Raw genomic sequence first — 22625 nt, 5'->3', positions numbered from 1 at the left:
ATTTTTCCCACCCTAGCTATGCCTCTGCCTCATCTATGGAGGTATGGTGGCTGTTTAGTTCTGTGGCTGTCCAAAGACCAATTCATTCATTCATAGATATTCCAAGGCCAACAGATTCCCATGACAATTCATGCTTTGCTAGTACCCTCCCTTCAGGCTGCACCTCCTTTCTCCAGGAGGGCAATAGTAGGCAATCCTGTAGTAAATTTGTGGATACAAATCCAACCATCTAGTTTGCGTTTAAAGGAAGATAATGAGTTGCATTGCTTGACAAGTTTATTTCAGAGGTTTGGGAGGCACTGGGTTATAAACCTGTCACTTCGCCATGTTTTAATTACCTGCTGGTGAAAATTAACATCTCTGGGTCTAGTACTGGTAGAGAGAGAGAGAAATATTGAACTTGCAGAAAACCCGCAGGTCCAGTACACTTGAGTCTAATGGCATAGTAAGTGAGATGGCCATCTCCCCCATGAATATCTTCAAAACAAAGAATAAAGGGATAGAGATTCCAGCCTCTCTGGATAGCTCAGTGACTCAAGGGATGTAATCTTTTGGGTCAGGAACCTTAGGGACCTTTTTAAATGTTTCATATGTTTAGTGAGATACATCCCAAAAGGTGTTTGTGAGGAGGTGCTGTACTAGATAATTGGTCTGATCAAAGTCGAGCAGAAGAAAGTGATTATCTCTTTAGACCTTGTTTTTCATTCCTTCAGGAGATAGCAAGTCAAAATAAAAGGCTCTCCCAACAAATGTTGTTAAATGATGGTCAAAAGATGGGGCACTATCAACCCAAGTAGCTATGTCGCTGACTACGACTTTGCTTGCAGTGGTATGCTATCCATACAGTATAATGAGGGGAAGGGGTTGTCTACCAAAAGTGATGATACTACAGTTTTTAGCATTTTAAATGTAGCTCATTTTTAGTACACCAAATGTTTACTAGGAAAGAGTTAATTCTCAAGAGTTTGGGTGTCGAAGGGTGACTTAACCCCCCCATTTTGCAGGCATCTGTCAACCTTGTTAGCCTGGAGATCTTAGAGGTAAATAACAAAATATAGAGGTCCAAGCACTGAGTCCTGAGGGATACTATCAGCCACTTTCACATAAGACACCTACAACTCCCATTGTGAGGATTCTATCTTTCAGACAGTTTGCTATCCACCTTACTAAGCATGGTTTGATTTTTAAAGCATTTAGCTTTTGCAAGACGCCAGCATGAAGATGGTGTTGAAGGCCTTGGCCAGGAGAAGATGCATTGCATGCAGTGCATAGCCACCACCTACTGCCCCATAACCCCTTCAAAGAAGTTTACCCAGATCAAATAGATAGGATCTACCCTACACAAAGCCAAACTGTTGGGGAACAAGTCTAACAAGATTCTTGATATCACTGTTTAGGAGGTCACTTACAACATATCTCTTGACTATGCAGATGATGCTTCTAAAAATGACAGGTCTGTAATTACCCAGTTCAGTAGTCAGGCTACCCTTATGGAAGGGAATCACCACTAGTGTGCCACTCATTAGGGACAAAACCAGTAGGTAAACTGAAGTTAAACATTATGAGGTGTGTGCCTGCAAGATCATGTTTAACACTATTAATTAAGCAACGAGGTATACCTGTAAGGTTCCCATGGACGATGTATTTTTGATCTCTGTTAGCACTTTCAGTAAATGATCATTGGCTATACTCGGAGGAGTAAAGGATTCAGATATTTTGTGGTTTTGAACAGAAGTCTCAGGGATGAAGTTACCACTAAATCTGTTTGCAAGGAGGTAGTGATATATATTGGGTAAGAACTGGAGGCGTCATTATCAATACATTCAAAGCTATATAGGGTACTGTGTTTTTTTAGTTTTAATATAGCTAAAGTAGGAATAATAATTATCTTTGGTCTTAGAGGCCAGCCTATGTTCATGGGTTAATTTAGTGGACCTGATAGCATTCTTTAATTGCTTTGCAATACTTCTGATATCATCCTTGAGAAAGGGCATTTTGGATCTAAGTAATTTAAATAAATTATTTCCTTTGCTCTACAGTTTATTTATTATGGACAACCAGGATAGTCAGTCTATGAATTTCCCATGGTACTTGGCTCTGGTAGGGACTGCCAGTGTTATGTATTTTTCTAAATGGGTATATAATTCCTTATTAAAGTATGCTATTTTATAATGGTCAGGGGAGGTGCAATCAGAAATTAATTTTAGTATTTTGACACACAGTAGGTTGCAGTTAGCATGAATTTAGCCATTAAATTCAATGAGGTTTTGTGTAGGAGCTTTTGAGATTTTAAAAGTCACAAGTTTACTGATGGACTTCATTAGGGAAGGAGATGCCAGAGGAGCAGAGCAAATGGCAGCCATATTTACAAGAATCAGGTCAAGAAAGCAGTCTCCTCTAGCAAGTTTAAGAACAGCTCAAGGGAATTTTTGTTCATTAAGTATACGAATTTCCAGGCATAAACTTACATGGCAGGTATATGTGTCCCAGGTTATTTAAGGATAATTTAAATCAACAAAAATAAGGGAGATTAGGCTAACAGAGAGATCACTCAGAATACTGAGGAATCTTACATGCACATCAAGGGACAAAAAAAAGTGTTCTGTAACAAGCTATTTATTGATAATTAATCCTACCTAGAGTGATGTGTAATTCATTGAGTTCTGTTTGTAAGTCCCTAAGGATCTGCCTGGAGGTAATATACTCCTTGGCAAATATGGTAACACCAGCACAGCTGATATCAGGTCTGAACGCATAAAAAGCACAAAACCTTGGTATAGTGTGCTCTCTTTACATTTAAACCACATTTAAAAACTATGCAAACAAGGATGTTTTCCAAATGCAAGAGTGGCTCAAGATCAGTCAATGTACTATTTAAACTTCTGGCATTCAGGAAAGTCATCTTAATGATCCAGGTTCAGGACAGACATGTTTGTTGCAACGAAATGTCCATCAACTCTGCCTAAAAAGGTACTATGGGTCAGCAAAAGCTTTAAGCAGTACACAAAAGCCTTGAATTGAGAGGTACAAGCCATTCTTAGCAAAGCAAACTGGACTGTAAAGTATCTCATCCCATGGTCTTGTATAAGGATCCCCCTGGAATAATACCAACTACTGAACGAATTACTGATGCCAATTATCTTTTCTTTTTATCTAGGTATCACATGTGAAAGAAGGATTCCACTCAGGACTAATGTCTTACCTGCATCTGTGACATGCATGGAAAGTTCTGACATGTCTATCTGCATATGCTTCAGGGTTTTACACCTACAGCCGTTCATGCCCACATGTAGAACTACCATGCTACAGCTGTATTTGTCAGGAATTAGAGCCCTTAGGGCCTTTGCAACATTAGAGCCCCTGGCGCCTGAAAGACAACTCACTGTAAACCTCTCCTTGTGCAGCCTTGTAATTGATAAGTCAGTGTATCTGCCAAAAGAAAGTACAGTTGTGTACACTTACCATAAATGTAGATGTTCAAGTGTATTCACTGTTGCAGTCATCACACTTGGGTTATCTGCCTGCAGGTAGCCCTCAGTCAGCCTGAATACCAGAGTATTGAGATTTCTGCGTCGGATGCTGTTGCTTTCCATGACGTCAGGTCGTCAGGGGTATAACTAACAGACAATGGTGTCACTGTTCAAAATATCCAGACGACAATTCTAAAACACACCAAACACTTTATTGCAAAGCTTTCGGGTCTACACCCTTCATCAGTACAAGTCAATTAAACATTCAGTATTTAAATAGGAGATAAAAATAAACCACATGCTTCAGCCAACCTATCACACTAATTGACAATCAAAGCTTAAAGGAACTTTTCTAGTAAACGTATTGTTTTCCAAAAATATTTAAAATAATTATTACATACTTATATTCTCTTCTAAACATTTATATACATAAAATTATGCATATATATATTTATGTATGTATGTGTCTGTGTATGCGTGAGGGAGAGTGTATGCGTAAATGAGAGTGTGTATGTGTATATATATATATATATATATATATATATATATATATATATATATACATATATATATATATATATATATATATATATATATATATATATATATGTGTGTTTGTATTTAAATGTGTATATTTTATACGCATAATTGTCAACATGGAAAATAATGAAGGGTTCCACAGTCATTAGTGCCTTTAACTCAGACACTTTTCTGGCTGAGGTTATGGTTAAAAGCAAGGCTGTTTTCCAAGAAAGGAATTTTAGCTCTGTTGAAGCTGCAGGTTTAAAAGGGGGGGAGCGTGAGCTTTTCCAGTACAAAGTTAAAGTCCCAGGCAGGGATGAGTGCTCTCCTAGGGGGGCTTAAGTTGTTAGCCCCTCTCAGAAACTGTTTGATGAGAGGGTGAGAGAATAGAGGTGGCTCAGTATTATAATGAGCTGAGATGGTAGAGGCATGAACATTAATGGAGGAGAAGGATAGGCCTCTGTGGAGTAGCTCTGCTAGGTAATCAAGGATTTGAGGTAAGGAGGTCACAGCTATGTTCTTTCCTTGAGACCGACTAGAAGAGCAATATCTTTTCCACTTTTCAGCATAGGATTTTTTAGTACTAGGCCTTCTGGCCTCAAGAATGACATCCAGCACCTGCTTGCTGAGGGTTGCTGGTGGAGTATTCAGAGGATAAGCTGGGCTGCAAGGCTTAGGGTTTGCAGCTATGGATGCAAAATCTGTTCCTCCTGCGGAAGCAGCAGGGAAGGAGTCTGATGAAGGTGCAAGGGTGGCACTGTTGTCAGACTGCGTAAGAGTGGGTACCAGTGCTGGAGTGGCCAATCTGGGGCAATAAGAATTGCCCTTGGGCTGTCCTGTCTGATCTTGAGTAGTACCTTTGAGAGGAGGGGAAAAAGGCATAAACTGAGACGTTTTCCCATTTGAAGGATAAGGCATCCACCTTCCAGGCCCTGCTGTGAAGGTTCCTGATGCAAAATTTGCTCAACTGGTGGTTCTCAGGGGTGGCAAAGAGGTCCACCTCCGGTGTCCCCCACCTCTGGATTAGAAGGCTGAAGGTGTTGGGCTACAATTTCCACTAGTGTGGGTCCAGGAGATTTCTCCTTAAGTCGTCTGCCAGTGAATTCTGCTTGCCTGGCAGGAACTGAGCTTGCAGATGCACTTGGTTGCTCAAGGCTGTGTTGCACAGGGCTATGGCTAACCTGTAGACTGGGTAAGAATGGGTTTCCCCCTGTTTATGTACTGGTGTTGTCTGTTTTTATCAGCAGCTGTCCTGGAAGGATTAGGTTTTTGAAGGCTGTCAGAGCATAATGTACAGCTAACATCTTTTTGATTGGTGTGCAGGAGAATTTGTCTTGGGGTCCCCTTTCCCTGAATGCATTTGCCTGCCATGTGAAACCCCCATGCACAGTCTGATGAGTCTGTAGTCAGGGTTTGGGCGGCAAGGGGTTGAGTGAAATGCAGTCTCTTGTTGTGGTTGCATGTTTCTGCCCGCCAAAGGAACTCTGCCCTTAGACAAGGAATGATCGGAATGACTGTTTCCAGGTCCTGAGAATGTTGGCACCAAAGACTTTTTAAGTACCACTGAAGTTTCCTCATATGCAGTCTTGCATATGGAATTAGCAGAATTCATGAGGCCATGAACCCTAGGGCTTGCAGTATTTTCCTTGCAGATAGCTGGGTTTTGGTGGCCATGTGTTTGAAGTAGTTGTTCAAATAGATCTGTTTTTTTTTTGGAGTGAGAAAGGGCATCTGGGAAGTTGCATTCAAGCTTGCTCCCAGGAACACATTTTTTTGACTGGGCACCAGTTGTGATTTCTTTTCGTTGATGGTGTACCCCAATGAAGATGGGAGTATTTTTACAAATGCCAGGTGTTGAAGTAGTAATTCCTGACTGTCCGCCTGAAAAAGGCAATTGTCCAAGTATGGGAAAATTTGGATATTTCTCTGCCTGCAGCATGCAATGGCTGGAGCCAGGCACTTTCGGAATACTCTGGGTGCAGTAGATAAGCCAAAGGGAAGTGCAGAGAACTGACAGTGCACAGAGCCTGCCCTGAAGCGGAGATATCTACTGCCAGATTCCCTTATGGGGATGTGCAGATAGGCTTCTTTTAAGTCTAAGGTGACTAGCAAGGCATCCTTGTCTAACATAGGGAGAAGCTGTTGCAAGGTTAGCATTTTGAATTTTGGGACCATCAGAAAGGTGTTGAGGATTGACAGATCCAGGATTGGGCGCCAAGAGCCCTCTTTCCTGAGCACCAGGAAAGCACAGTTGTGTACACTTACCAAAAATGTAGATGTTCGAGTGTATTCACTGTTGCAGTCATTACATTTGGGTAATCTGCTGGCAGGTTGCCCTCAGTCGGCCTGATTAACAAAGTCTTAGGTCCTGCATCGGTTGCTGTCCCTTCTTCCATGACGTCAGGGGTATAAAACATTCAGCCGACGCCATTACATCAGTTTTTCTTGCCCCAGATGTCAGGTGCCTCCCAAATGGGGAGCAAATAAAATTAAACACACAAAAATATACCTCCAACCAAAAGCAAATACACCACAAAAGGCTTTTTAAGCATAGTAAAAGGAAGTAGAGGTATAGTCAGAGAAAAACAGGGGACTGGAGGGAGGGTAACCAGGACTGCAACAGTGAATACACTCGAACATCTAAATTTATGTTAAGTGTACACAACTGTACTATGTTCTTTGTGTTTCACTGTTGCAGTCATTACATTTGGGTAGATTCCCAAAGCTATGGTTGGGAGGAGGAAGTTATACAGCATTAAGACCAGCTATAAGGCCCAGCAAGACAGCAGTGGCAAAGCCAGCTCTGGATTTAGAGAAAATTGGTAAATGATAATGCTTGGTGAAAGTATGTACAGAACTCCAGGTAGCAGCTTCTAGGATATCCTTGGCAGGATCACCTCTGAGAAAGGCTGCAGAAGTAGATGCAGCCCTGGGGGAATGAGATCTGATCCCCTGGGGGATAGGTTTTCCATGGTGCTTATAGCAGAAATGAATGCAATGGCTTATCCATTTAGAAATGTTTTTTTTTAAATAGCCTTCCCCTCTGCCCCTGCAGCAAATGCTACCAACAGTTGTTCAGATTTTCTTCGAGGTTTAGTCCTGTCCAAGTAGAATCTAAGTTGTCTGTGCCCATCCAATGAATGTAGAATCCATTCCCCTCTGTTCTGTGGATTGGGAAAGAAAGTTGGCAAATGAATGGACTGATTAAGAGCCACACTGGATACCACCTTGGGCATGAAGGATGGACTGGTCCTGAGTGACACCCTGTCCGCATGAAAGATGATGAAAGGCTCCACTGCCATAAGGGCCTGTAATTCAGATATCCTTCTAGTGGAAGTGATTGCTAAAAGGAAGGCTGTTTCCCAAGAAAGAAATTTTAAGTCTGCAGTAGCAGCTGGCTCGAAAGTAGGCAGAGTGAGTTTCTCCAATACAAAGTTAAGGTCCCAAGAAGGGGTTGGAGCTCTCCTGGGTGGTCTCAAGTTTGTGGGCCCTCTGAGGTACTGCTTGAGCAGAGGATGTGAGAAGAGGGGATGTTCTGTGTTATAATGAGCTGAAATGGCTAAGGCGTGGATTTTAATGAAGGAAAAAGACAGGCCCTTGTGAAGCATCTCAGTTAAGTATTGCAAAATCTGAGGTAAATTGGGTGCTGCTGTGCCCATCCCTAAAGATGGTTCCAGGCACAGAATCTTTTCCATTTATCAGCATAACATTTTCTAGTACTAGGTCTTCTGGCCTCCAAGATGACAACCATCACAGGTTTGCTGAGAGATGCTAAGGGTGAATTTAAGAGATTAGCCAAGCTGCAAGGTTCAATGTTGGGAGCTGAGGGTACAGAATTTGGTGCTCCTGCTGAGACAGCAAGGAAGGTGTCCGAGGCAGGTGCCATGGAGATATTAGTGACACACTGCGCAGGAGTGGGTACCAGTGTTGGCGTGGCCAGTCTGGAGCAATCAAAATAATTTTTGGTTTGTCCTGTTTGACTTTTAGCGGAACTTTGGATAGCAGAGGCAGAGGGGGAAAGGTGTTGACTGATAGGTTTTTTTCAGCTGAAGGATAGAGCATACACTTTCCAGGCTTTTTTGTGAGGAGTCCTTGTGCAAAATTTGTCCAACTGGTATTTCTAGGGGGAGGCAAACAGATCTATGTCTGGGCACCCCCATTTGCTTGTCAACATGTTGAAAATCCGTGGTTCCAGTTTCCACTCGTGTGGGTCCATGAGATTACTGCTTAGTCCGTCTGCCAGTGGATTCAGCTGTCCTGGCAGGAATTGAGCTTGTAGTTGCACTTGGTAGCTCAAGGCCATGTTCCACAATGCCATGGCTAGTTTGCAAAGGGGGTAGGAATGTGTACCCCCCTGAATGTTTATGTACCACATAACCATGGTGTTGTCCGTCTTTACCATTAGTTGTCCTGGATGAATGTAGTCCTTGAAGGCTGTCAGAGCAATCTGTACAGCTAACATTTCTTTCTGATTGATATGTAGGTGCATTTGATTTGGGTTCCATTTGCCCTGAATGCACTTTCCTGCCAGATGATGAGCTCCCCATGCATAGTCTGATGTGTCTGTAGTTAGGGTTTAGGCGGCAGGGGGTAGTGTGAATGGCAGTCCCTTGTTTTGGTGGCAGGCCTCTGCCCACCATAGGAACTCCAGGCAAGGTATGACAGGAATCATTGTTTCCAGGCTGTGACAATGCTGACTCCATAGACTTTTTAAGTACCATTGAAGTTTCCTCATATGCAGTCTTGAATATGGAATTAGAAGAACGTAGGAGGCCATGAACCCCAAGGCTTGCAGTATTTGTCTTGCAGATAGCAGGGTTTTTGTGGCCACTTGTTTGAAGTAAGCTACCACAGGAATTTGCTTTTCTGGCATGAGGAAGGCCATCTGGGCAGTTGTATTCAAGTTTGCACACAGGAATGTAATCTGTAGAAAGGGTATCAGTTGTGATTTCTTTTCGTTTATGGTGTACCCTAGACAAGTTAGAACCCTTTTTACAAACACCAGATGATTTAGAAGTATGGCCTGTTTTTCTGCCTGAATTAGACAATCGTCCAGGTATGGATATATCTGAATATTTCTTTGCCTGCAAAATGCAATTACTGGAGCCAGGCACTTTGTGAAAACCCTGGGCGCAGTATACAAGCCAAAGGGCAGTGCAGAGAACTGATAATGCAAGTAGCCTGCTTTGAAGCGTAGGTATCTTCTGCAAGATTCCCTGACTGGGACACGCAGGTAAGCTTCTTTTAAATCTAGGGTTGCCAACCAGGCATCTTTGCCTAGCACAGGAAGTAACTGGTGAAGAGTCAGCATCTTAAATTTTGGAATGTCCAGAAAGGTGTTTAGAGTAGACAGGTCCAGAATTGGACGCCATGATTTGTCTTTTCTGGGTACCAGGAAAAGCCTGGAATAGAAACCTTGCCCCTTTTCCTCTTCTGGTACCGGATGAATAGCCCCCATGTTTAAGAGGGAAAGTACTTGTTTTTCAGCCTCTGTCCACTGATTTGGGGACAGGTCTGGCCACCTGCTTGGAGTTGGCAATGTGTGGAAATGAAATCTGTATCCCTGGGACACTATATTTAAAACCCATTTGTCCTGGGTTATGAGTTCCCATTTTTTTACATGAAGAGCAATCTTTCCCACCAAAGGGGCGGCTAAAGGGTAAGTGCTTGGTAATTTTAAAGGAAAGTCATTGAGACTGTTTACCAAGGGGGGGTGTCTTGTTATTTCCAGATTTGGAAGTGGAGGCCCCCCATTGCTTAGTTCTGAGCTTCCCTTGGGACTGAAACCTGGTGCTTTTGGTGTGGCTGGGTTTGGCTTGAGTGGATCTGGAAGGAGCTGGAAAGGACCAATTCTTAGTAAGCCAGTGCCTACTAAATCTTGGAGGTCGCACTTGTAAGAAATCTTTTACAGTTTGCATAGATTTAGCTTTATCTTCCATCTTTTTTAGAACTTCTTCAGCCTTCTTGCCAAACAGGCGGTCCTGATTTAAAGGAGCATCCAACAATTTTGCTTTAACATGATCAGGCAGAGATTGCTCCTTAAGCCAAGCATGCCTTCTAAGCACAGACCCAATAACAGCAGCCCTGCAAGAGGCCTCTAAAGAATCAAAACCACATTGCAAGGTTCGTCTTCCAACTTGTTCAGCAGAATGTAACGAATCCTGTAAATCTTTATTTTCCACACAGTCAGAAATCAACATCATTTTCTGTTTAAGCAGTCCAATAATATGCTGTTGATATTTTAACATATGGAGTTGGCAGTTTAAAGCCCTGACTGCCAAAGTTGCAGAAGTACAAACCTTTTTACCCCATCTATCCAGCGCCCTGGAGTCTCTATCAGAAGGGGTAGGATTTTTAGCAGTAGAAGCCTTAATGCCCTTGAGCCCCTGAGAAATGGTTTCTGGGTCTGCAGCAGGATTTTTTAAAAGGAACTTGTGGGAATCAGGAACCTTGTAGTATCTGTCAGGTTTACTAGGAGCCAGAGGCAGGGAACCAGGGGCCATACTGGATTCCAAAAACACATCAACAATGTCTAGTACAGGAGGTATAGACAAAGGCCTATGCTGAAGTAGAAGGAAATCCCTAAGCCTCTTTCTTTTTAGATTCAGAAAATTGCTTACTTTTCCAGTGGAAATGCTCCCTTAAGGTATGTAAAGTTTCCCCAAAAGAAAAATCCTCAGGGGGGGAAGCAGAGGGAATGGAATCCTCTACATCAGAATCCTCATAAGTAGGTATGGACAAATCCGGTCATTAGAAGAGTCAGAAGAAACAGAGTCCCAATCAGAAAATTCAAAGTCAAGCTCAGCCCTAGGCCTCTTAGAATGGGGGGGGGGGGTTGACTACCCCTGATTAGAGTAATTATATCTTCAGCCATTTTGATCATTTGTTTTTTAGGCATAGGGGCCTGAACATGTGGCCTGGGCATCGGTTTTTTAGACATACATCGAGATTTAGGCCTTAGTACTGAAGTTGGAGTTGGTTTAATATGCAAGTCTGTAGGCCTGAATACACCCTCAGAAGCCGGTGCCTGCACAGCAGCTCCGGACCCATCCAAGGTAGAGACATCCGTGGGTTCCATAGGTGAAGTATCTCACGGCATACCGGACTCCGAATTGGTCTCAGTAGAGGCCTGCGAGTCAGAAGTAGCAGGTATCAGGGGCTGCGAAAGCACCTCTGAGTACCGGCGAACTGGCGACTGGCTTAGGAGAAGCTTCGTTGGCAGTTTTGGACCTCAACTGCCTGTCTCTGTCTTTATCTTTGCATTTTTTCGAAATACCGGTAGCTGGATGGCTAACCAATGTCATTTCTGGATAATTAAACCGAGAACCGAAATATTTACAGGCAAAAATGTACTGTCGACGGATAGTGCGCTGATTAAATAAAGCACAAAACTGACAGCACGGTACATCATGGTCAGGGCCTAGGCAAGGAATACAGTACAAGTAAAAATCTTTATGAGGTATTTGCTTTCCACAAGTAATGCAATTATTAACTTTTACTGACATCAGTAAGGAGCAAGAAAAAGTTTTCCCAACGGGGTAATTAGCTTTAAGATGAAGACTTTGATTGTGAAACTCGAAAACGAAAATTTCAGGAGTCGGCCGACCGGCACTTGCGAACTGCTTCTGCTTTGGGCACCGCATGGTAAGAAAGACTGATGTAATGGCGTCGGCTGCATGTTTTATACCCCTGACGACCTGACGTCATGGAAGAAGAGACAGCAACCGACACAGGACACAAGACTTTGTTAATCAGGCCAAATGAGGGCAACCTGCCAGCAGATTACCCAAATGTAAGGACTGCAACAGTGAAACACAAAGAACATCAGTCTGGAGTAGAAACCTTGTCCCTTTTGTTCTACTGGAACAGGTTGGATGGCCCTGATATTGAGCAGGGAATGTACTTGATTTTGAGCCTCTGCCCATTGGTTTGGAGGAAGGTCTGAAAACCCGCTTGGGGTTGGCAGGGAATGGAAGTAGAATCTGTACCCCTGGTATACAATGTTTAGAACCCATCAGTCATGAGTAATGGACATCCAGTTTTTGGCATGAAGGGCAAGTTTTCCTCCTAGGGGCGCAAGTAGATGGGCAGGGCTGGGAAGGATAATTGACAAGTCATTGTGAACTTTTACCATAAGGGGGTGGCTTGTCACTCCCTGTTTTTGAGGTGTGTGCACTCCATTGTTTAGATCTCCGCATACCCTGAGACTGCAGTCTTGGTGGTCTGGTTCCCCTGGGTTTGGGCTGTGAAGGCCTGGAAGGGTCTGGAAAGGACCAGTTTTTCTAGGCCAATGCCTACTGAATCTAGGTGGCTGCACTTGTAAGAATTCTTTAACAGGTTTGCATAGATTTAGCTTTTTCTTCCATCTTTTTAAGAACCTCTTCTGCTTTGGTGCCTGATTTAAAGGAGTGTCTAGTAATTTTGATTTGACAAGGTTTGTTCCTTCAGCCAAGCATGCCTTCTCAGTACAGATCCAGTGACTGCAGCCCTGCAAGATGCTTCTAGGGCATCAAAGCCACACAGCAAAGTATGCTTACTAACTTGGTTTGCAGAATACATTAACTCTTGTAAATCTTTATTTTCTGCACAATCTGGAAGTAACACCATTTTTTGTTTAATTTGTTCCATAATATGCTGCTGGTACTTCAACATATGAAACTGGCAATTCAATGCCCTGATGGCAAGAGTTGCAGAGGTATATACCTTCTTAACCCGTCTAAAGCTCTGGAATCCCTGTCTGAAGGAGTAGGGTTTTTGGCTGTAGTAGCCTTAATACCTCTAGGCCCATGGGAAATTGTCTGTGGATCCGCAGTAGGATTCTTACAGAGAAATTTGTGAGAATCAGGTACTCTGTAGTACCTGTCAGGTTTTCTAGGGGCCGGTGGTAAAGTGTGTAGAGTAAGACTGGATTCCATAAAGACATCTACAACATCCAGGACAGGGGGTATAGCTAAGGGCCTTTGCTGAGGCAACTCTAAAAATTCTCGGGAGTCTCTTTTTGGACTGAGGATAATCCTGGCATTCCCAGCGGAAATTCTCTCAAAATATGCAAGGTTTCACCAAAAGAAAAATCGTCTGGAGGGGAGGCAGAGGAAATGGATTCCTCTGCATTTGAATCCTCAAAGGTAGATAAGGGTATGTCCTGGTAATCAGAAGGGTCAGAGTCATCAGACGCCTGATGTGTAGAATCAGAAAGAAATTCAATTCTTGGTCTCTTAGTAGGGGAAGACTGGCTTTCCCTAATTAGGGTGATAAGGTCTTCAGCCATTCTAAGCATTTGTTTTTGAGGCATGGGAGCTTGAGCATGAGTTTTGGTCGGTTTTCTAGGCGTAGTGTGTACTCTGGGGCCTGAGAAACTCAGTAGTTTTAGCTAAAAAAGAAGTTGTCGGTTTAATGCGAATATCGGAATGTCGGAATACATCCTCAGAAGCCGGTGTCTGCACAGCGGCTCCGGATTTATCCAAGGTAGAGACATCCAGAGGTTCCATAGTTGAAGAAGCATCTCGTGGCATACCGGACTCCGAATGAGTCTCAGCAGAGGCCTGCAAATCTGTAGAAGCAGGCATCAGGGGCTGCAAAGGTGCTTCACTGAGTACAGGCGGACTGGCGGCTAGCTTAACAGAAGCGTCGTCGGCAGTTTTTGACCTATGCGGTCTGTCTCTGTCTTTATCTTTGCGAATTTTGTGAAGATCGGTAGTCGGATGCCTTACTGAAGCTATTTTGGAATACGGAGAATAAGAGCGAAAGAATTTAGCGACAAAAATAGCCTGATGACGAATGGTTCAGGCATTAAACAAAACCGACAGCGAGGGACGTTGTGGTCTGGGCCTAAACAGATGACACAAATCTCTGAGGTATTTGCTTTCCACAGGCAAGACAACTGTTAACCTTTTCTGACATTGGTTAGAGCAAGAAAAAAGAATCCCCAACGGGATACTTAGCTTTAGAAGACTTCAGGTTTGAAACTCGAAAAACTAAAATTTCAGACAGCGGCTGACCGGCACTTGCGAACTGCTTCTGCTTCGGGCTCCTTCTTGGCAAGAAAGACTGATGTAATGGCATCAGCTGCCTGTTTTATACCCCTGACGACCTGACATCATGGAAGAAGCGACAGCATCCGATGCAGAAATCCCAAGACTCTGGTACTCGGGCCGACTGAGTGCTACCTGCAGGCAGATAACACAAGTGTGATGACTGCTGCGGTGAAATACGAAGAACATCTACCTATCACTAAAACATTTTTATTGGTGATGTAGTTCAAAGTGATAGACTTGAGTGTGTTTTTGTTCAGGGTGACTTTTTATGTGAGGTATGCATGAGGTGGATGAACAGCCTAATTTTTGCTGAAACAAGCTTATTTCTAGGAGGTTCTGGGAGAGGTCATTTTACAGTCTCAGCATAAGACATTGTGATGTGATTAGAGAAGGATGGTGGTAGAAGTGTGGGAAGTTCACTGGGAAAGTTTACTAATGAGTGGGAGGCCTCCTGATTACTTAGGTACATAGATGGAATTACTGTTGTGGAGTGTAATTTCATTGCCCGTGAGCTTTAGGCAGTTTTGTACACTGCCTTAAGAGACCGAGTGCTAAAAGACTGGCAACAGAGTTGAAACTACCTGGCTGACCTTCCATCTTCTCCAGTGCTTAGGCAATGAGACAAATAAAAAGCAGCACTGAGCTGATAGGATGATATTAAATACACAGCATCTCAAAAGCTTTAGCAGTCAAAGGGGAGGAACATATCAGGTTGATCCTCTGCTGCTCACTGGTTTGAGCAGATATAATGAGACTGGAAGGAGCTATCACACACACATTTATAGTAAGGGTAGGCAGCTCAATAGCCAGGAAGGGTGAAAGCACAACATGGACTGACTTAGTGAATACACTGATTTTTTTGGCTTAATGGAATACAGTGGGAGGGCAAATCCACTTAAATAACTTAAGGGCTGAGACGTATACAAATAATACATGTGCTTAATGACAACAGAAAATAAAAAAAAGAGGAACAGGATAATCATGAGCTCAAATTATTGTAAGGGGACACCAACAGCAGTCAAACTTGGTTTAAGAATACAAGAACAGGATGAGAAATTCTTAAGGACACAGCTCTGTTAATGACTGGCCTGGAGTTGACTTGAAGCAAACAAATTCTGAACTAGCCTGACTCTCACTCCTCTGCCAAGAAAAACTAGGATACAATACCAACAATCAGACCACTTAACTGGTTAAATGCAGTGTAGCTATTTACTGGAATCACTAACATAGGCTTAAAGAGCTTAGCTAAAATAGATACAGACTGCTAAAATGAGCTTAAAAACATCCAAGGAAACAAAAAAACTTCACTTATGTCTGTTGTTGAATGCATTGGAACTATTTCAAACTATCCGCCCTCCATGGTGGTGCCATCCTAACAGAGTGCCTTTGTTAAACCCAAAGTGACTCACATGTGAGGGCCAATTTTACTACCAGTCAACTCCTTGCATTAGCTCCTACTGTTACCACCTCTGTCTGGTTGTCTTAGGCTTACCCAAAGTTGTAATTAACTTGGATGGACAAGACATTTTTTGAGCCCTCCCTCACAATCAGACGGCTGACATGAGCACTTACATTACTGGGAGGATGTGATGTACCTTCCTTATGCCCATATGTTGCAACCCACGTGCACCAATGATGGCTACCTCACTGTTTGGTGGTGTCACATTCAAGTCCCTGGGTCTTGACTGTCCAAGCTTCCAACAGCATGTTGGCAATCAGCCAAATGGAATCCCCACTTCCCCTCCCCTCAGTATGAACAAGCTGGTATCAGATGCTCACTTCCATCCCCCTTGCACTGCCCTTCATATATCAGAGTCACTAAATTAATACGGGTTGTTTGCGCTGCAGTCAGGGTTCTATCTATTTCACAGACCTACGTATACAGGGGATCAAAAAACAGTTATATGAAATTCAGCTGCCACAGGATTTGATAACCAGGACTGGAGAACATGTGCCCCCCACCCCAAAAAAAAGTGATATAATGACCCTATTGACAACACACGTAAAAAGCCCCATTGATCGTTAGCCTAGTACACATCTATGAACCAATAACACACAGAAAGGGACAATAACACAGAGAAAAGTGAAATGGTAATATGACACTGGAGAATGAAAAAGGGGTGACTTTTACCTTGCAAAATTGTAATCTGTACACTTAAAATGAAAATTACGCTTTTACTCTGAAATAGCATCACTCTAACTAACCCACCTCAACAAAAACATGAGTATTGTGCATTGCTCCTACTTGGAAAGACATACATTTTAACGTGCATGCGTAACACTGAAGTTAAGGTCAGTGGTACAAAAGTATATGAAGACATGCTCTACTTCATGCTTCTGGTTTCACAAAATCCCCTGGGAATTTGGGTCATCCTAGTACACACTACTACCTTGCAGTGACTAGTAATAGCTTACATGCATGAGAGTTTAAACAAAATAAAATTGCGCTAACAATGTTACTCTAAGTGTCTAAACATGCAACCTGCTGACTTAGGGTGTGACTCTCGAGAATTTCTGACTTTGGTCACAGATTAATTAAGTCTGTGATTGTCACTTACCTGCAATTTCTTGCAATCTATCTTCATCAATGTTTGGATCGAAGTCACTACCAAGAACATCTGTACTCCATGTTTCACTGACCGTCTCTGAAATATCTCTGTCATCAGTTAGCCCCATCATGTCACGAATCTCAAATTTACGCAACTTGTCATCAAGATTGTCCTGTGTGGTAGCTACAAATTAACAAAGCAGCAAATAAAAATTCAACCGAAATGCTACATTTCTACAATTATATTCTGTGCTCTAATTGTTGAGCACTGTTTCTGCTGATAACATCTTTAGGTAATTTGTTACAAGCCATGTACATTATTATTAGGACTATTATTCATAGACTGCACATACTTCAGGTCTCCCACTTTAAAAAGATTCAAAAGACTGACTTAAGTACCTAGAAGTGAACTACATAGATAGCTGCTTCTAAAAAGGTAATGAAATCAAGAAGCACTGTGTGCACTAAAGTAGGGTAGATTTTTTCTTTTCCCTGCAACTATTCTGGTTACTTAACCACAATTGCGGATACCATAAGAATACATTTCTCCACTCCCAAAGTCCTCTTCACTTACAATGTACAGGCTGCTGCCCAAATGCTGAGGAACATCTAAGCTCTTATTCATGCTCTTAAAAAAGCAATTTCTAATTACCATAATTTAATAAAACGTACACTATACTGTCAGAAACAGAAGCACACGTTTTTAATACTACTTCAAATGTATGGAAATGTATAAAACAGTTATGTTCTTACAGTACAGTTAGCTGTACTGAAAATTACTACTTATTGGGTCTGGAGGTTGGTACCACTTCAATGATCAGAATGAATGCTCAGCTCACTCTTCCCAACATTACACCAATCCTCTCCCTTAGCTACTATTCATTTTTCTCCTGCAAATTGAAAAAAATCAGCTCTGGCACTGCACAAACTTAGCAAACTTTCAAGGAAATATCACAGTGAGCTATTATGGAAGAACCATTTACCCATAAGGAGACATATGGAACCATACTCCTAGCCCATACAGGAGGGACTCTACTAGATCAAATGACAAAAAACACACACATCTGTTACACCTAACATCAATAACCTTTTGAACAGTTGCTAAGCTTGGTTGAATCCTAAACAGTACCACAAGGATGGAAGTTACTGGATTAATCACCTTAGACCAGACTTCAGATGGCAAAGTCCTGAAAAACAGACTTACAAAAGTCACCCTAATTCCACAGATCAACAGTCAGGACAGTAATGCTTGCTAAACGTGAATACCAAGGAGCAAGTCTCTACAATATACATGTCAGCAGAGTAGATAATCCTGAAGCAAGCGCTAAAAGAAAACACAGCATTAACAGAATGGCATTTGTGACAGAATATGCTAGTGGATGGCTGGGTAACCATTTGAAATGCCAGGACCTATTAGAATGAGTCTCGAAACATGGAGAACGAATGGCCAAAATAAATGGACTTCTATACATATGAAGTCCAAGATGGCCATTTCTTGGAATATTCATTCCTCTCTGAGGTATGGCAATTTCAGAGTTAGTATATTAAATACATTTTACATATACACACACACATATATATATATATATATATATATATATATATATACATATACATACATATATATATATATATATATATATATATATATATATATACCCACTTCAAAATTTAAAACTTACAAAACATTGAATTTCTAATGGTCGAGCAGATAAGATTGAAAGTTTAAAACGTCGAAATTTAAATAAAGGCCACCCTATACCCCCCACACCCCCTGCTAATTAAATATACCAACTCTGAGATTGCACTACAGAGAGGAAACCGGTAAATATACCATTCCACACTGTATGGCATTCTCCATTTGAATGGTTTGAAGTTTCAAAATTTTGATCTTGTGGTCTCAACCATAAGAAATTCGACATTCTGAAATTTCAAAATTTAGAAGTAGACCTATACATGCATACATATGTGTGTGTATATATATATATATATATATATATATATATATATATACACACACACACACACACACACACACACACACACATCTGTTATGGGACAAGATCAGCTTATTAATTACTTTCAGTTCATTAATGATGCTAGAATATGATTGTTAAAAAGCAAATATAATTTGTATGCAAGGGTTGAGAAAAATATAGCTTCATAAGCTAAAGTTATTAGTGTCCTAAATGCATTCTTTTAATATGTAATAATGAAAAAGTACATGTTTCATGAAGTCGAGGCATGTTAGTTATTACAAAAGGAATTTGTTAGCCTGACTCCTCCAGGCTAGGAGTGCATTGTTGTTGCCAGGGAAGGTTTGAAACATCCAAGGTCAGAAACAAGACCCCTTGAAAGCAGGTGGATCATGTATAGAAAGGTGTTCACGTGAAGTCCGAGGCGAAAATCACGAGGGATGAGAACAGTTGCAAAGTTTTCTATTAGTCAGAGTCACTGTAACATAATAAAATTGCATGACCAGTTATCATAAGAAAAATGTATAAAAGATGTAGTTTGTCTCTCTTCAGAGAGACTGATTTACTAACTGCTATGAAGATGGTCTCCCAGCGCTGTAAGAATAAAATTTCTGCTTGCACTTCCTGAAGTGTTGTTCCTGACTGAAGACATGCAAGGTAGATTCTTAATGTTATTTATGACTATAACATACACACACATTTTATATATATATATATATATATATATATATATATATATATATATATATATATATATATAAAATGAGATTGGGGGGTGGGGGAGGGGCTTGCCCCTTGTAAAAAATAAGCATAAATTAGGAGACAAGTTCTAAATTCACTCTTCTCCTGCAGTTTCAATCTTTTTTACCGAAGTGCTGGCATTTGGCATTTTGAGGACTGACATTTCAGTAGGGATTGTAATTTTAACAACTGAGTGAAAAACATTACTGTTGGTAATTCATTTAATGTGTCTTGGTTGGCAATCACAAGCCCTTCCATCCCCAAATCAAAAGATGAACAGACTTGTTTTCCTAAATTTATGCACCCTCTTCAGGTAATACCAAAGATGCTAATACAAGTTCAGGATATGGAAGGGTCTCTGTCTCTTTGGATTATGCCACCACCAAGAAAACTGGGAGATGGGAATAAATGGTTCAAGGAAACCTACCCAATACCAAATTCAAGAAGTAGCACTAGTTAGTACTGAAAGGCAACCTTATCTTTCTGATAAAAAGATACAGTTCCATGAATAAGAAAATAAAGCTCTAAGACTTGACATATAAAGGTGATAGCCACTAAGGTCTTCATCCCAGAAATAAAAGCCAGTACCACCAAATTAGCAGGCTCAATAAGAGAGAGAGAGACTCCACAGTCATGGATGAAAATACAGCACTTCCCTGAAGAACTGCCTGACCAATTTGTGTTTGGCTTCAATTCTGTCCTCCACATGGTCAAGATGTACAGATACAGCTAACACAATTTGACTGTGGAATAAGTAGAGATCCAGATAATACAGATGCCTGAGGTGGGCAAGGATTACCAGCAGACTTTTCACTTGCACAGTAATGAGTACTGCTTGACCACAAAGAGATCCTTTTCTACTTGGAGGTACAGGTGTGCTGACTGGATAGTTTAAGCTTCAATCAGCTATCAAACCACATCTAGAAAGTCTAGAAGGAATATCCGGTTATTTACCAAATGCCAAGCCAACAGGTGGAGGTCAAAGGCCCCCTATCCCAAATACACACACAAACACACTCACTTTCCATGGGGAACTTCCTGCCCAGGAACAGGAGAAGTACCCTTGCCACATGGAAAACCATGTCGCTCAGCCACCAACAAACAAGAATGAGCTGTAGTCCTTTCTTAAATTTTGTGAAGAGCTGAGGAACCAGTAGGAATGTCATGAAGACATACAGAAATCTCCTGTGTCCTAAGAGAAAGGATTATGGTGACTGCGAAACTCGAGATGTTGCTTATTTGGCTAAATGTGTTTTATGCCAAGCATATTATGCAGGGAAAACAAATCAAAGATTAGAAGACTGCATTTGCAATCATCTGAGATTAGAAGAGAAGTACTTATGAATGCCTTATATAAGCATATTAAAGATAAGGGACTTGAACATAGTTTTAAGTTTTCTATCTTGAAAATTATTAATAGTAATATACGTGGGGAAAGTGTTATTGACCAAATTGAAAAAGAAGAATTGAATTGGATTTTACATCTAGGACCATATATTGCACCTGGACTAAATGGCTATGTATCTTTAAAAACTCTACTAAAGGAATACCAGAAACAAGCCTAATTGTCTGATCATGTAATTAAGCTTTTGTATAAGTACAAATGCTGTTAACCATCAGTAGGCATAAAGAAGCCTTTGACTAGGGGAAAGTATTTTTACTACCGTCTTTAAGCTTCCTTTTTAGTGAATAAACTATTTGTTAATTAACTACTCATGGTCCCAGTGGCTTTTTTGTTTATATGCCTTCAGAATAAGGAGCTCTAGAATGGTGCTACAGGTCCATCTCATTCACTTCCTTCATGTTGTGAATCAACAAGAAAAGGATGCTCGCTGTCTACAATCTAGAGCCAGAGAAGCATCACTTTCTCGCACATGGGGTCTAACCTTGTGCCCATTGGTATGCTTAAATACAATGGAGTGGTTTAGTTAGCCTGTAAGAAGGGGGAGCATTGGAGAAATTATCTCCAAGGTGCTCAGCACCAGGACTACTCAAAGCTTCAAACAAGTGATGTGAAGGCTCCTCTCAGAGGGATTCCCAGTCCCCATACAACGTGAATCTACACGGGCTCTTCTGCTTGCAAGTGAAAAGTACTGCTGTGTAAAATCTTACCATAAATAGCAGATGTCTTCCTCTTCACTGTTGCAGTAACCTTTACTGAAGGGATTCCCTGCCAAGGGTAACCTAACATCTGACCAGTATACCAAAGCTTTAAGTTTTTACAGACAATGTATGTTACACACAAGCTCCCAACTCAAGGTGTAGGGCATAAAGGTGATATACGGACATTCACACCTCGGAACTGAATAGCCCCAGAAGGAACAACAGTCCAAGGAATTAGGAAGAACATGTGCATCCAGAAAGAGGAAAAGAGTAGAGGAGGAGGAGGGAGGAAGTGAATACTGCAGCAATAAAGAGGACATCTACTATTACAGTACGATTTTAAACAACTGTATTATGTCCTTCCATATCACTGTTGCAGCATTCTTACTAAAAGAAAAGTACAAAAGCTCAAGAGGAAACTTGGGAGGAGGAAGGCAGAGAACAGCCCTCAAGAAAACCATGCAGGATACTCTAGCAAAGCCAGCTCTTGCTTTGGAAACAACATCCGATTTTAATGTTTAGTAAAGGTATGGACATAGGTCCAAGTAGCAGACTGATATCCAAGCCATTGAAAAAAAAGCACCTGAAGAAGCCACAAACCCTGGTTGAATGAGCCTTTACAGAAGCAGAAATGCTTTTCCATAAAAGGAGTAACAAAAAGAAATGGCCATAGAGATCCAAGAAGAAATTGTTTGCTTAGAAATGGACAAACAGATTTGGAATGAAAAGAAACAAAAAGTTGTTCAGACTTGTGAATCTCATTGTCTTACCCAAATAATATCAGAGCTGCCTACGCAAATCGAAGGTGTGAAGAACCTTTTCAATAGCAGATTGCAGAGAAGGAAAAAAGGAGGGCAAATTATTAGACTGAATAAAAGAAAATTCATTAACAACCTAGGACATAAAAGAAGGATTAGTATGAAGAGGTACCCTGTCCTTATGAAAAACTAAAATGAGGAACAGCCTTAACAGCCTGGAGTTCAGACATACTCAACTGAAGAAAGAGCCAAAAGAAGAACAGTCTTCCATGTACAATGCTGTAAGGAAGCTAAAGCTGCAGGCTCAAAAGTAACCTGGTTCAACTTTTCAAGAACAAAATTAAGGTCTCAGTAAGGTGGAACAGACTTTCTTGGAGGTCTGATATGATGGATGCTTTTAAGAGATTGCTTGACCTCAAACCTAAAGGCCAGATGAAGAGTTAATGACAGACAAGCATAAGTAGCTGAAAGGT

The 22625-nt window shown here is 41.4% G+C and overlaps 1 protein-coding gene across 2 annotated transcripts in view; it reads right to left on the bottom strand.

Moving 5' to 3' along the window:
- Nucleotides 1-22625, bottom strand: part of GAPVD1 (GTPase activating protein and VPS9 domains 1) — a 3238556-nt gene that overhangs the window by 1746512 nt on the left and 1469419 nt on the right. For both annotated transcript variants that reach the window (XM_044058337.1, XM_044058338.1), the window contains exon 10: nucleotides 16585-16758. In XM_044058337.1, coding sequence (XP_043914272.1) covers nucleotides 16585-16758 — 174 coding nt within the window. The remainder of the gene's footprint in view (nucleotides 1-16584; nucleotides 16759-22625) is intronic.

Source organism: Protopterus annectens, chromosome 16.part0, assembly GCF_019279795.1.
Source record: "Protopterus annectens isolate FY-2018-M chromosome 16.part0, PAN1.0, whole genome shotgun sequence".
NCBI classification, from domain to species: Eukaryota; Metazoa; Chordata; order Ceratodontiformes; family Protopteridae; genus Protopterus; species Protopterus annectens.
The sequence above is the reverse complement of the archived record's forward strand: the minus strand, read 5'-3'. Positions and strand labels throughout refer to the sequence as shown.